At 37.3% G+C, this 14,358-nt stretch overlaps 1 protein-coding gene across 2 annotated transcripts in view; it reads left to right on the top strand.

The window, feature by feature from the left end:
- Window positions 1-13,651, top strand: part of pdgfc (platelet derived growth factor c) — a 52,978-nt gene extending 39,327 nt beyond the window's left edge. Inside the window, exons 3-6 of one of the 2 annotated variants that reach the window (XM_086158019.1) lie at window positions 1,127-1,307; window positions 10,464-10,671; window positions 10,780-11,000; window positions 12,414-13,651. In XM_086158019.1, the coding sequence (XP_086014145.1) occupies window positions 1,127-1,307; window positions 10,464-10,671; window positions 10,780-11,000; window positions 12,414-12,527 (724 nt within the window). In that variant the 3' untranslated portion in view covers window positions 12,528-13,651. The remainder of the gene's footprint in view (window positions 1-1,126; window positions 1,308-10,463; window positions 10,672-10,779; window positions 11,001-12,413) is intronic. The other variant, XM_086158020.1, reaches the window with a different exon arrangement.
- The last annotated feature ends 707 nt before the right edge of the window (window positions 13,652-14,358 follow it).

Here is a 14,358-nt window from a genome sequence, read left to right as displayed (position 1 = left end):
CCCTTCAGGGGTCGCCACGGCGAATCGACCTTTTCCATCTAACCTTATTCTCTATATCCTCCTCTCTCACACCAACTACCTTCATATCCACTCTCGCTACGTCCATAAATCTTCTCCTTGGTCTTCCTCGAGACCTCCTGCCTTGCAGCTCCGATTCCAACGTCCGAAAACAAATATACTCGCTATTCCTCCTCTAAAACTTGACCCAACCATCTCAGTCTGTGTAACTCAAAGCTCCATAGTCTACAAAATACAAAGAAATGTAGATACCAGGAAGATCTGTGGATGAGATGTCAGCCATTCTGGCTCACAAGGATTCATGACAATTTTTCAAACCTTCCTTTGTTCAAAACGGAAATTAAACAGTTAAGTCGGTTGACCAATTTTTTGAATGAATAGGAAATTTCATTTACTACTGTGATTTAATCGCAAACTTTTAAATAAGAAAAACACTTGTACTGAATTTGTGAGTTCTATCATAAAATCGCTGCATATCCTTTGTCCTATGCAATTTCAATTTGATGTTCTACCCAGTTATAAATGAAGTGCCATGTGAATCTGAGTGGTTTACAAAGTCAATCCTACAAACAACTCAGGTAAAGAGGTTGATCCAAGGAACGTACCATAAAACTAGTTCAAGTTTGATTAAAACTATATCTCAGTGATTTGTTGCACTGATGTTCTGTCAAACGGAACACATTGGCAGCCATAAATGCTAAAAATACAAATAACAAAAAACAAAAAAATGAAAGAAATAAATGAATAAATAAGGACAGCTGTCTATACTACATGGCCAACCATCCCAAGGTTGTTCCCAATACAATGGCAACCTCTAGTTCTGACTCTATTGATTTAATTTGGACAATAAATAAGAAACTGCAACCTGCTGTCAAGCTCTCCTTTTTTTTCTTTTCATTTTTTAAGGTTTTATTTCCCCGGAGACTTGTTAAGCCATATTAATAATCTTTTGGTCAGAAGGCCAAAGTAAGGTCAAGGTAACACTACGATGGTGAACAACGCCAATACTTCCAATTATACGCATGTGTAAATGTCTAGTGCTTTTACTACCACTATTAAATCATTAGAATATTTCATATCCTGCCCTCTATCTGTTTCTCTCTTCCAGGTATGATTTTGTTGAGATAGAGGAGCCAATTGAGAAGACCATCCTGGGTCGCTGGTGCGGGTCACAGTCAGTGCCAACGAGTCATGTCTCCAAAGGCAGTCAAATCAGGATCCGATTCATCTCCGATGAATACTTTCCATCAGAACCGGGATTCTGCATCCGATACTCCCTTCTACCCATGGTATGTTAAAAGCTGGAATTAAGAATCCATTTTTAATAATTTCATCTATTTAATTGCTCTCCAACTATTTCTTATAATTGTCTATGTTTGCTTGAATTTGTTATTCCATTTAAATGGCAGTGTTGACATTTCAGGTACTTATCAATAAAGCTCAGTATTGAATTGCTAACCCTGAATTGGACACAGAATGTACTATATTTGTAGCGTCCCTTGTATTGGAAGGTTTGCAGTTTGCCTGGCTCCTCATGTGCTGTATCTCACTAGAGTTCATCAAAATTTGTCTCTGTTTCAATGTTTCACCCGCTTTAAAAATACCTGTCGTAGTCACAAAACATACTTGCAGACCCATCCCTTCAAATCCCCTCGCAAATGAGCAGAGAGAGATTTAATTTAAAACAACCATACAAACATACAAGACAAACACACAAACATACAACAGGCACTTTTGACTGAGGGGAACTTTTAAAAAAACAGCTGAATGTGTGTTTATATGTAACGGTCTTTCTCTTTCTCCTTCCTACACCTAATTCTCTCCAACTTCCTCGTTTTTTTTTTTGTCCTTTGTCAGCCACGCACACACACATTAGCTCACAGAATCCCCTCGTACTTTTTTGTTCCACGACAAACGCCCCGAGATAAACCAAAGAGAGGACTACTGCGTTTTAAGGTACCATGTCAGCTCCATTCACTTGCTTTAAATAAACAGCTCAACTCCTCATTAATCCCTAATCGCCTGCAGCCCAATGAAATCTGACAAAAGCCTTCCTGTTCTTCTATATCTTATACATAATATTTTGCCGCACTTTCTGCACCTCTAAACCCAGAACAACGTTGTTGACACGGAGGCAATAGCTGACACGAGATTACGCTGAAAATATATCGGGTGCCACGCTGACTATCAGGACTGTATTATTAAGTTCTGTTGCGGGAAAATTCAGTTCAGCACGGCATGAAAGATTTTGTTTATGGGGAAAAAACAGAAATAAGGAAACAATTGTTGAGAAAAAGTAGTGCACGATTACCTTCTGTGATTGAAAACAAACTGCATATCTTCAGGACTGTCTCAGAAAATTAGAATATTGTGATAGACGTCTTTATCTTCCGTAATGCAATTAAAAAAACAAAAATGACTTTTTAATGATATTCTAATATTTTGGGATAGGACTTTTGAGTTTTCTCAAGATGTAAACCATAATCAGCAAGATCAAAATAATGAAAGGCTTGCAATATTTCAGATGATATGTAATGAATCCAGAATGTATGACATTTTTGTTTTTGTAATTGCATTACAGAAGATAAAGAACTTTATCACAATATTCTAATTTTCTGAGACAGTCTTGTACAATACGAAAGACAGCAAGTCACTTGTAAGGCACAGAGGAATCAGGATGCGGCAATTTATTCAATTCACCTCTCCCCTTCAAACCAGTTTCTGAAGATTAACAAAAGCCACATGTGTTTTTTTTTCCTGTGCAAGCTGTCAAGGAATACATCACATAAAAATAATAATTCAATCATATACATATCTACATGAATAAACATATTTAGAAGGGTTTATTACATCATAAAACATCTGGAATGTGAGCAGGTTGCAGCTTTCTTACAACCAGCAGTAGGGAATGGTGCTTCTTGAATTAAAAAGGTTGCCTACGCTCAAGTGATGTATGCTCATGTCCACAAAAGGTTGATGTGCACGACAAAGACACCGGCGGTTCTTGAGAGAAACCAGACAAGCTCGAATCTGTGTTTTGAAGACTCAACTCAACTGTCGAGTTTTTTCTCCTTCACACTCGTGGACTTTCAGAGATTTGGTTTTCTCTTGCAAAAAAAGCATGTCAAAATTTTATGTTTCACGGCCTATTCCTCATTTGTTTTATCACTGGTCGCTCCGGGTACCTTGTAAGAAGCTGCTATGAAGCCTCCCGGTTGTACGGGAGAGTGACATTGTAGACGGAATAAAAAGGCCAATGCTAATTCATTCATTCATTCATTCACTCATTCATCTGGCTCATCCTGCACTCAGGACCACAAGGCTGCTGGAGCAAAAATTGTAATATTTTTCATAAAAATATTTTTCATAAAAGTAGTGATAGTAATAATCATCATCATCAGGAATTCTTCACCAACCATGACTACATTTATTTCAGTTAGTTATTTAGTTTATTTTAAGAACCAGAACAGCCAGTTAAATCCACCCGTTAGCTTCCGCTTATCCTACACTCAGGGGGGATGCTGGAGCCTCTCCCAGCTGTCATTGGCGGGGTAAACACTGCACTGGTCGCCAGTCAATCGCAGGGCCACTGACAAAGAACCGTTCACACACCAGGGCAATTTTTCCCCAATTAACTTTCTGCATGTTTTTTGGAGGAAAACCCAAGAATCCAAAGGAAACCCACACAGACATGGGGAGAACATGCAAACACCTCACCAATCCAACCAGGGTCTTTTATGCTGTGAGGTGGAAGCACTAATTTTTATAATAATCCAAGTATTTAATACTCCATCAAGTGAATAAAAATGTGTTACTTTAAAAATTGAATTATTATAAATTAAGTAATTCCAAATAGCTTCCGGCTGTGTGTGTTGAAGAGAAAATACAATAATCCAATGAGGAGCTCACTAATCGCAGACTTAAAATATTTGTCCCAAGAGAGTTTTTCCTTTTATTTCCAGCACTAGAAGGTGTGGAAACTTTAAGAAGGAAAGGAAGTTTTGGCCCCTGCACGGTCAGTCTGGCTCCTCTTTGAACTTTCTCCTGACAGAGGAGGTGAACTGCAGAACAGCAGCACTCTGTTTCCTCTGTGGTCAACTGACTACTGGAACCTGGTGCCATGCAGGGGCCAGCACTTTAGTTTATATTTAAACAAGCACCCCACCACTTCCATGCAATAGAAGGGGGAAAAATAAGACAGTCTGTAATTCATAGGAAGAGAGTTTGGGAAAGTGCAAGGTCCAAGGCAAAGAGGTTGTTAAAACAGAGAAGAGAATGAGTCTGTTGAATGGAGCATGAGAGTTGTTGAGTGGTGGGTGCTGTGGGTCGGGGGAGCAAACAAAACATAAATCATTGTTTATGTGAGGTCCTGATCCAGAATTAAACAGGTCTGCTACCTTGGCAGCGACATCTCTCCGTCAGCTTTGTTTGTCTTGAAGGAATGAAGAGTTTTACAGTCTCAAGATGTGAATCAGTCTTCCTTTACCACATCGTGTTTTTTTCTGCATAACGCCACTAGCTCAACACATAAAACCTTCAATGCGAACAGAGAAAGTTAGAAAGAAGGAAATGGGAAGTTTAGACTAAACATCCAGCAGATGGTAATAATAGTGAAAGCCACGCAGGAGTCTCACAGTTGGCATGATAAAACTGAGGTCTGTTTTTATAGCAACCTCAATTGCAGTGTGCGGCGTATAGTGAAACGGATAAAAAAAAAATAAAAAAAAACTTTTTTTAAATGCAAAACAGTCGCTTAATCAAAGCTCTCATGTGCAAGGAAGTGGTTTGCAACACCATGCGAAAGAGAAGATGTTGTTATTCAGAGGTCTTTTTAAGATGCTATTTCAGAGCTGTCTTCTCAACATTGTTTGCTGAACCTGTCATTTTAGTCCCCAGAAATACATTTGTATGCTTCCACTGTATCTGTGACAATAGCGTTGGAACTCTTGCACTTTCATTTGACCTCAAGCGCCATTTATTAGATTTTGTCAAACATCGTGGAATGCACTAGCGAACATATCTTCTTGTAATATCCACATTTGATATCGGATGTTTTTTTTTTTTCAAGAACAGGGCTCTTCCTGTTTGGGCTGTTGTCCTCTCTAACTTACAAATCGCAACATATAGGAAAGTTCATAAGAAGTTATGTTGCCGATGTAGTAAATAGAATTTTTCATACTTAGCTTTTTAATTATTTTTTCCCTTGTGGCTAAGTGATTGAATCTTAGTCCTCAACTGTCTAGTCACCGATACCTCGAGAGTTTGTCTTTTGCTTATTTTTCACTGTATGAATTGCAACCGGGTTTAAGTCAGCCTCTTTGGAAGAAAAGGACATGAAAAGAAAATGCGACAGAAGTCAGAATCTGTAGGCGGAGCTGGATCCTGGAAAAGAGCAGCATCCAATCTCACAGCAAAACATAACATGGATTTACACTGATGCAGTCATTGGTGATATGTATCTATATAATTTTGAATGGTATTTCAGAAATTGTCTCCTTAACCTTGATGAATACCATTCTGGTGTTTTTTTCCAGACCTATGTTTCATGTTTTTGCTTTTTTAGTTGATGGCTCTTCAGTCTATTTTAAGGTGGAGATGCATGCGATTTGTTGAGGTATGTGCATTCATGGATACAATGGGTTTAATAAGAGATCCGGACTAGCGTCACATGATGGCATGACGAGTTAATGTATGTGCCACGGTACATGATATCTGCAGAAGCATGACCCACAGCACAATGTCAAGGGGAGGGAAACATGCTTATGAAACTCAGTTCACACCGTGCAACTAGGCAGCAATAATCAAATATGAGCCATGTTTTCATTTACTGTGCTATCCTGTTGTGTTGGAAACTGATAAGTGTGTTGACTTCTTCCTAATCACCAGTCAGAGAGCTACATTTTACACAAACTTACTCTTCTTTGCTAACAGAATGGTCTTCACAAATAGGTGTGCACAGTTTGATGAAAAAGAAAGCAACTTTCCTTGATTGTGTTTGCATACATCAATACCGTTGAAAAGTTGTTTTGTTTAGTTTCTACAAAGTAAACTTGACAGTAACTAAAAATTTGACATCATAACATTAAATTAAATCTCTAAATCTTGCTGAGTATTCAGGGCATATTGTTAGAAGAATTTAGTGTAGTTACACTTTATGCAAAACAACTGTCTTGGAGGCACAGACCAATAATCAAATTATATCATTTAAATTAAACGATTAATTACAGTCATTCCTCATAAAGTAATTTTGAATATATCTACCAATAACTCATATATAATTCCTTTTTTAAGCCTTTACAAAAATTTGAATTTCTTTTTTCTTTTTCTTTTTGAAGCTACATTCTAGGATTACGACATTTGATAAATAGGAATATTAAATATATATTAGGAATACTAGATAAAACTGATGCATGCATCAACCACCATCCAACGGTAGTCTACAGATGGTGAAATAGTGATTGCTTTGAAAGCGACTTTCCTATTTTTTTTTTTTTTATCTTGCAGACTGAAGACCAACAATTGCACTGAATTTTGATATGGCATCCTTTCGCTTCGCTTTATTGTGTTAAAGTCGACAGAGTTTCTTCTAGCCTGTTAGATGTCATGATGTTCCTGTTAAATGCTCTGCTCTTAATTCTGTAAATGTGAGTTCTCCTCCATCAATTATAGCTTTACTGACCCTGTGTTGATGTGTCTATAATAGCACTGCTCGCCGTAGTGGAGCTCAATGATGCTGCTAATTGGAGGAGTGCTGGGCTGTCGAAATTCACAGTCTGTTAACGGCTTCCAGCCCTTGTTGGACACTGTCAATAAGAACCTCGGAGTTCCTTTGGTGTCTGGAAATGCAGCTGAACGAAAAAAAAAAAGAAAAAAAAAGATTATTTGCCTCACTTCCATTTCTGCAATGATATGTTCTTTCTTCAAATCCCTTTATTGAGGTAGATGCCAAAAAAAACAAAAAACAAAGATATGCTCAATGGTTATCAAGGCTTTCTTTTTAGACTGAGTCAGATCTATGGAAGAGCACAGCTGTGGATCAGCTGTACTTTCCAGGCTGCGGTGCAGCCACGTCAGCCCGTTGGCATCTCAGTAACTTTGCCAGAGAGACGATGTTGTCATGGCTGTTTGTTTATCTGTCTGTCTGAACGTGCTGAATTCCATTACTGGTACATGTAACTCTTGAGTAATGCAACGAAGACCCTGGAATGACTCGGTCATGTTCGTTATGGGATAGAAATATTGACACAAAGACAAAATATCCTGTTCACTTTCTGTGATAAAGCCATACATTTATGATGAATTCTCTCGCTCTCACTATTGTCAATTTCTCCACTTGTCAAGACATACAGATGCATTGAGTAGATGTTTCTCAATATCCCACAGTGACATGAAATTAACAAGATAATAATAGAATCCACATTGAAAGTACAGTGCACAATAAACATTAAATAATACGAATTCAACTAGAATGTGCACGCAGATAAAATTGACTGCTGCTGAGGTAAAAACATGAAGGCTATTTAACGGCATAAAAACTGAAATGTATAAATATATGCATTTTGCATGTGGAGAACCAACAGGTTTCTGTGCAGTTTTAGTGCAAAACCAGACAGCGTATACGTACAAAAGTAGTGTTATGATAGCAGATGAGAAATTGGATTTTAACGGCATAAGAAAAGCTTAATATTAACGTATAACATAATTTTGTAATAAATGAAAATATATGTATCGAGTACATAAGAAGAATAGTGGCAGAGGTTTCTGTGCAGCACTTAAATATACATAAATACACACACACACACAGATATATGCATCTGTGTGTATGTTTGTGTAAGTGTGTGAATGTGAACGATATTCTGTATCCGTTGTCAATTTGCACACAATTTAATAAAGAAATAAAGAGATACCAGCGTATCTAAAAAAAGAGGTTTCTAATGCAAAGAAACTGGTATTTTGACATTACGATGTCATATGTCACATTGTGAAGTTAAAGTGAAAATCAGTGTATTTTAATACTTGAATACCTTCCACTACAAAATATTCACACCTTTCGTGAATTGTTTTTTTGGAATACAGTTGAAAGAAAGTATTTATCCAGTTTTAACTCCGATCGGCCTCTTACAGGACGGTATTATTTGAACTCCATGACAAGCAAATAATTGCTGGGTTTGACTTGTACTTTCTTGTGAGATATTGTCCATATTTTACTTTGATTTTAGCATCAGCTATAACAGAAATAACACCACAAATGCTTGTGATGCAATGCCATGGCCTCCAATCAAAGAAAAGCCTCTCCTCTTATAACTCGCATTTCTGACTGGATTCCTTTTTAATTCCTTACTCTAAGTCACCAAAGGGAAAATACCGATCCCTCCCATTTGAAACATTTCTGCCTCCCGAAAAGCCTAAAGACCCAGCTGCCTGAGGCTGATGTTCTCAACGCTCCCCATGCATTTTTTGTTAGTGTCACAATGTTGCCTTCTACCTGTCAATCACAAGAGATTAGCAGGACCAGCGAGCTGACATGTTGGACAAACGTAGTGTCACAGGACCGAAAAGGTTTAACAGATTAGCCTCTCCTCTCTGGGGAAGACCAACATCCTAGGTATCCATCTTCCCTGTGACTGCTTGCCGTAGCTTCTGTTTCTGCTTGAAACAAATAACGCTCCCACCTACAGGATTGTGTTATAGCGTCACAGAAGCGGACAGAGATGTGACAGGATATAACCACTTGAAATAATAAGTCATTGTATAAAAAAGTTACCTCATACCCCTTTGGGGCACAGTTGAAACCGATATTTGTTTGAAAAGTGAGCCGGCCCTTTGTTGCTTCCACACATTTCTGTATCTCAAACAAAAAGTCACAGTCACAGTTAATCACCCTGTAAATGATTTGTGGCCCATTATTTACTTTAACATCAAACTTCACTTCTTTCAGCTTCAACATTGAAGGTATAAAACACATTTGATCTCTGCTAAATCATGACAACACTGTTTTTTATTGTACGCTACTGATATACAAGGTTTTAGAATTTGAACATATAGACTAAATCTGATTTCTATTTTTTTTCTCTTAATAACATTTCTTGTCTGTTTGTTAAAAATGAATGTATCTGTTTTTACCCTAACAGAAAAATTAAATCTAAGTAGCAACTGAATTACATGAAAACTGTCCAAACTCACCAAAAATATGAAATCCACCTAAAATAACATCAATATGTCTTTAAGTTTGCTCAAAAAATAAATTGATAAATAAGTAACAATTAGACATATGTATCAATGTAAGCAAAAAAAAAAAAGGGTAAAAATTGGGGGGCAGAAGCCAAATTGTAAAAAAGTACAAATTTAGGGGAAATCTAAAACTAAACGCAAAAACATATATGCAAAAAATGGTCTACAAAGTGTTTCAAGTAGGTAGTTTAGTTGTATGAGCATAGACAAATATCTGAAAAAAGCCTTTAGAAATAGATGACCTCATTTAAATTGCCTGTTATACATCGGAAAATGTTTCTTTAGAGATGTACATTGTGTGGGTTTGACGTGCGGTGGTTGGTCCACTATTAACTGAGAAAGACAGCAGTATAGAGACGGATTTCTCTAGCAGCTCTTTACTTTTAATATCCACGCCGCCACTGCTTCGCAGGATCCTCTACTTCCTTGTTACCGTCCACCTATTCATCAACCGACCAATTAGAAGTAAAGGAACGCAGCATGGAAACCAAATTAAACAAAATTACTAGTCACAAAATGATTTCGACCGTTTTTTCAACCCACTGCACATTTTAATACGGTAATATAAAAATAGTAGTTAGCAACATTAATGTGTATTAGTGAAGTGAAAAAACATTGTGAATTTCTTTCTTTTCGAACCAAATTAAGAAAAATTCATGTCAGTCTTACTCACGGACAACAGGAGGAGCTATAACTTGAAGTGTGGTCGCCCTCAGGCAACAATCTGTGTTTCCAAAACAAAGAACTCCAATAAATAGTTTGAGAGGTTTGTGGCTTTCACATTGGTGGGGTTTTACTCATTACACCTCATTTAAAAACAAAAGACCATAAAAATGAAAGAAAATTGGATCAGCAGCTGAAAGGGAATCATGCTCGAGTACGTTTAAGAAAAAAAAAAACAAAGATATTCAAACAAGTAATATATGGTCTGGAAGCACAAAACCAAAAGATATATTCATTTATGAAAGAAACCTGTCTTAATGAGTAATGGGACAACAGCAGATCCGATGTACACCTTGGTTTGTGATATTTTATCATATTTTATCATATTTTATGATTTGGTCGCATCAAAAAGCCGATACCGGCCTCTGGCACGAGGGAGGCAAAGGCTGAAAAGGCTTGATAGAATTTGCTCGGAAAGTTGAACGACAAGGCACATTGCGCTACCCGAAACCATTTCCTATCTCTCATCACGATCTCTGGTTTTCCCGTAGACTGTGTCGGAAGACGATGGACCCGTAAAGCTTCCCCCACCCCTGATAGGAATTCAGGAGTTGTCAGAAGCTGTGGCGAAGCTAAGCACTGTGGAGGAAGTCATGAAGTTCCTGGAGCCAGAGCGATGGCAGCTTGATATGGAGGAACTCTACAAGCCTACATGGCACGTTCTCGGAAAATCCTTCATCCATAACAAAAAAGCCAGAGGTAGAACGCAGTTTTTTATATCTATAAATCCCATCGATGACTTAAAAGTTGTATTGGATGCCAGCGTTACATAATAACGGGAGTCCGATTCCCTTCTGTGTCTTTGAGGAGGAGCCGATCTCAATCTGTTGAGGGAGGAAGTTCAACTGTACAGCTGCACTCCACGCAACTTCTCCGTCTCCTTGCGTGAGGAGCTGAAGAGAACAGATGCCATCTTCTGGCCCAGCTGCCTCCTGGTTAAGCGCTGTGGTGGAAACTGTGCCTGCTGCCCTCATCGCTGTTTTGACTGCCAGTGTGTTCCCACAAGGGTAACCAAGAAATACCATGAGGTGATTAAAAATTTGCCAATAAAAGTAGCCATTTGAGTGTTGGGATGACTTGTCAGGATTTGATAAATAAACCTTTGTTTGGATTTAAATAATCTAGGTTTAAAAAAAATTGAATGATAGGAATACATTTTTTTATTTCATTTTAATGTTACATTTTAAGTACAACTGTTTTTTGTTTTTTTTTACGTTTTTTTAATAGTAATGTGTGATTAAATACTGCGGTATGACCAGCTGTATCCTCTCCTTCCCCAGTCTGGGAAAGTTGAAAATAACTGATGCCAACAAAAAACCCAGGAGAAGAAAATTTTGTTTTGTTTGCATAATATCCTCTGAAAACCACATTAGTCATATCTTTAATGATAACTTAAATGAAAGGCAGATCAGATTGCATCACTGTGTTTGGATAAACTTCAAAATATTCAAAAATATGCCAGAATGCTCCTCTTAACGACATTTTCAAAGGTTCTGTGAGATTAATATAAAATGGGGTGTTAGTTTCAGAAAAAAAAAATACGTCTAGATCTGAAATTTATTGAGATGTTCCATTGCATGTGCTCAACTCCTACACGAGTTTAGACGAATTACCCTGGTTGCTTTTACATAATCCTGCTGACAGACAGTGAGAAAAACAGCACCAAAAGCATCCATCTGACTGAGGTAGTACTGGCCTCAGAGATATGACCAAAATAGGAAACATTAAGATGCTTTGAATGTTTTAGTATCAGACTGGAAAGACCACTTATTTTGTCCCACAAGATTCCAATGTGTTGATGCAACAACAAAAAGTGTTTTTCCACCCGAAAATCCATTGGTATTAATGTACACTCATGGGGCTAGTATAGTATTATATTACAATATTCTTGAATGCATATCAAAATCACAAGTTCAATTATACAGTATGAATTGTTATGAAATAGAAAGTATATGCTTTGTGTCAATGGGTTACATTTCATGAAGTTAAATTTACTCTAGTCTTTTAATAATATCTATTATTACAGCATCCATGTATCTTTTTTGTAATTAAAAATTGAATATTGCCCACATCCAGTGTCTTATAAAGTGCACAGTACTATCAAGGCCTCGAGAGAAATACCTTTCCTATCCTCTGGTATGTCATGTAAGATTTTGTATGCTAAATATAAGCTATTTCTTAATTCTTATTTCTGCTGATGCAGTTAAAATAGTTTCATGTTATTGTAAGGAACTTGTGTTTTTGCCCCTCTGATACAAAAATGGAGCTAAAAAGAACTAAAACAGTACAATTTTAACATACTTTTAGTATGAAATCACTGTTACAGGACGTGTTGTGGAAGTATTTCTCTTGAACTTAGATTTCCCAGGATTGTCGGTCAACATTTTTATGCAGAATTTCCGTCTGCCAGCTGTTTTATCGCGCATCCTCCTTTTTGGCAGGTTCTGCTTTTGAAACACCGAAGCGGAGGCCGCGGTCTGCAGAAGTCCATGACTGATGTTCCTTTGGAGCACCATGAAGAGTGCGCCTGTGTGTGTAAAGACGACTGGGACTGACCTCAGACGGGCGTTCGACCTGTCACTCGAATCACACAGGACGTTGGAAATGAACCGGCGAGGCCCCTGCGACGTTCTGCATCTCATCCACTTCCACAGGGAACTAACAAGATTCTTCTTTTTTATCCTGTTGTCCTTTTGCTAATTGGATGAAGTAGAACGGACTGGAATCTAATAAATCTTCTGAATTGATCTGACTGCTGTGGAATACCAATACTGTGCTCTGAGTGCATTTTAGAGAGACAAAAATTCACTGGAGCAGATCTTTTCTATTACCTGCAGAATGTTCTCTTGAGACAATTTCCCTCCTCTTTGCAGAGATAAGAACTGTATATTTGGCACTGGGGCATTTTTGGCCTCCTCTTCTTGTGGTCTTTTTTTTTTTTTTTTTGTAACGCTCAGCCAGTGTCGGTCGGTAGTGTCATGGAAAATGGGAACTTCTTCGTTGAAGTACTTTTCTATATCTATAAGTGATCTGGCTCTGGCTGCCTGCCGTTTCTGCTCCTCTATTATTATCATACCGTCGAGTCAAAGGAAGGGTGCTTTTTTTTTTTCCACGAGTCCTTTTTCTTTGCTCCCTATTGTTTTACTCCGAGGTTTTTGGCCGAGAGGAAACACATCCACGTTATAGCAGAAACGCATTCAAAATTAGACTGTACATATTTAAATTGCTTTTGTCCAATACTTTTAACCTTTTGAACCAAAGATTCTCAAGGAGAAGGTGAGAGTGACTTACTGCTCTCAGCAATGTTTCTGTCAAATCTGCTTTTTTTCAGGAATGTCCGCAGTCAAGCTCTTGCATAAAATGAGATTGTTCATATCAGATATTTATTTGTTTACTGAAAGGGATATTTAGGTCCAAAATACCGTGTTTTCCTCACGTGTCATTGTACAGTAATAGTATCCTCAATTTTTCCTGAGTTAGTAATTCCCCATTTTTAGTGTGTCATGGATGAATTTCTTTTTCTGTTAGTCAGTTATTTATCTCTTTTCACGGCAACTGTATTTTATTGTACTGATTTTCTGAAATAAATTCTCTCATTTCTTATCGAGGATTTACTCAAAGGTATTGCAAATTTCAACGTTAAATCCAACTAAAAAAATAAAGCACTGAAAGAAATGCACCTGATGCCTGCTGTATCTACAACATTCAAGTAGTATTTGCTATTTCAAGTGTGATATTATATTTAGAATAGAACAGAATAGTCTCACAGTGACGAAACTTTAAATGGGAAAATAAATCTCACTTTTTACTATCCACATATAGAGAATATATCAGTGCACCGAACAGACACTTGATTTTCTGCAACAACCTTTAAATAAATATAAGTCAGAGACTTAAGTTCATTTACCACATTCATCCATGATTGTAACCAAACGAAATAGATCACAGAATCAGCAAACCTTCAGTCTGCCAAGTTCTGTTCTTCGCTGGTCAGGACCAATTCTTATTTAAATGATCATATATTGTGATGGGTTCTGAAAATGTAGAGACCTTGCCTTTTTATTGAACTATCTAAAACAGGGGTGTGTAATTTTTTTTGCAAGCAGGCCACATTGCTTATTTAATTTTTATGCGTGGGCAAACTTGGTATCCTGGAAATTGAACAAAATGAAAATTGCAATTTGAATATTTATATTTTTTGGCATTTCATTTCAACTTTAAGATCATTAACGATCATATGTATGTACCGACATTATTTTGTATGTAATCATCCGTACAAAATTAAACAAAAGGAAAAAAATTAGGAGCTTCTAAAGTCAATATTGATTGAAAATACTTATTCAAATATTCAAAGAAAATAGTTTGGCGGGCCGGATAAAAAAGCAA

Source organism: Fistularia commersonii, chromosome 13, assembly GCF_037954325.1.
Source record: "Fistularia commersonii isolate RoL2024-O1a breed Wild chromosome 13, RoL_Fcom_v1.0, whole genome shotgun sequence".
NCBI lineage: Eukaryota > Metazoa > Chordata > Actinopteri > Syngnathiformes > Fistulariidae > Fistularia > Fistularia commersonii.
This window is presented reverse-complemented; position numbering and strand designations above follow the sequence as displayed.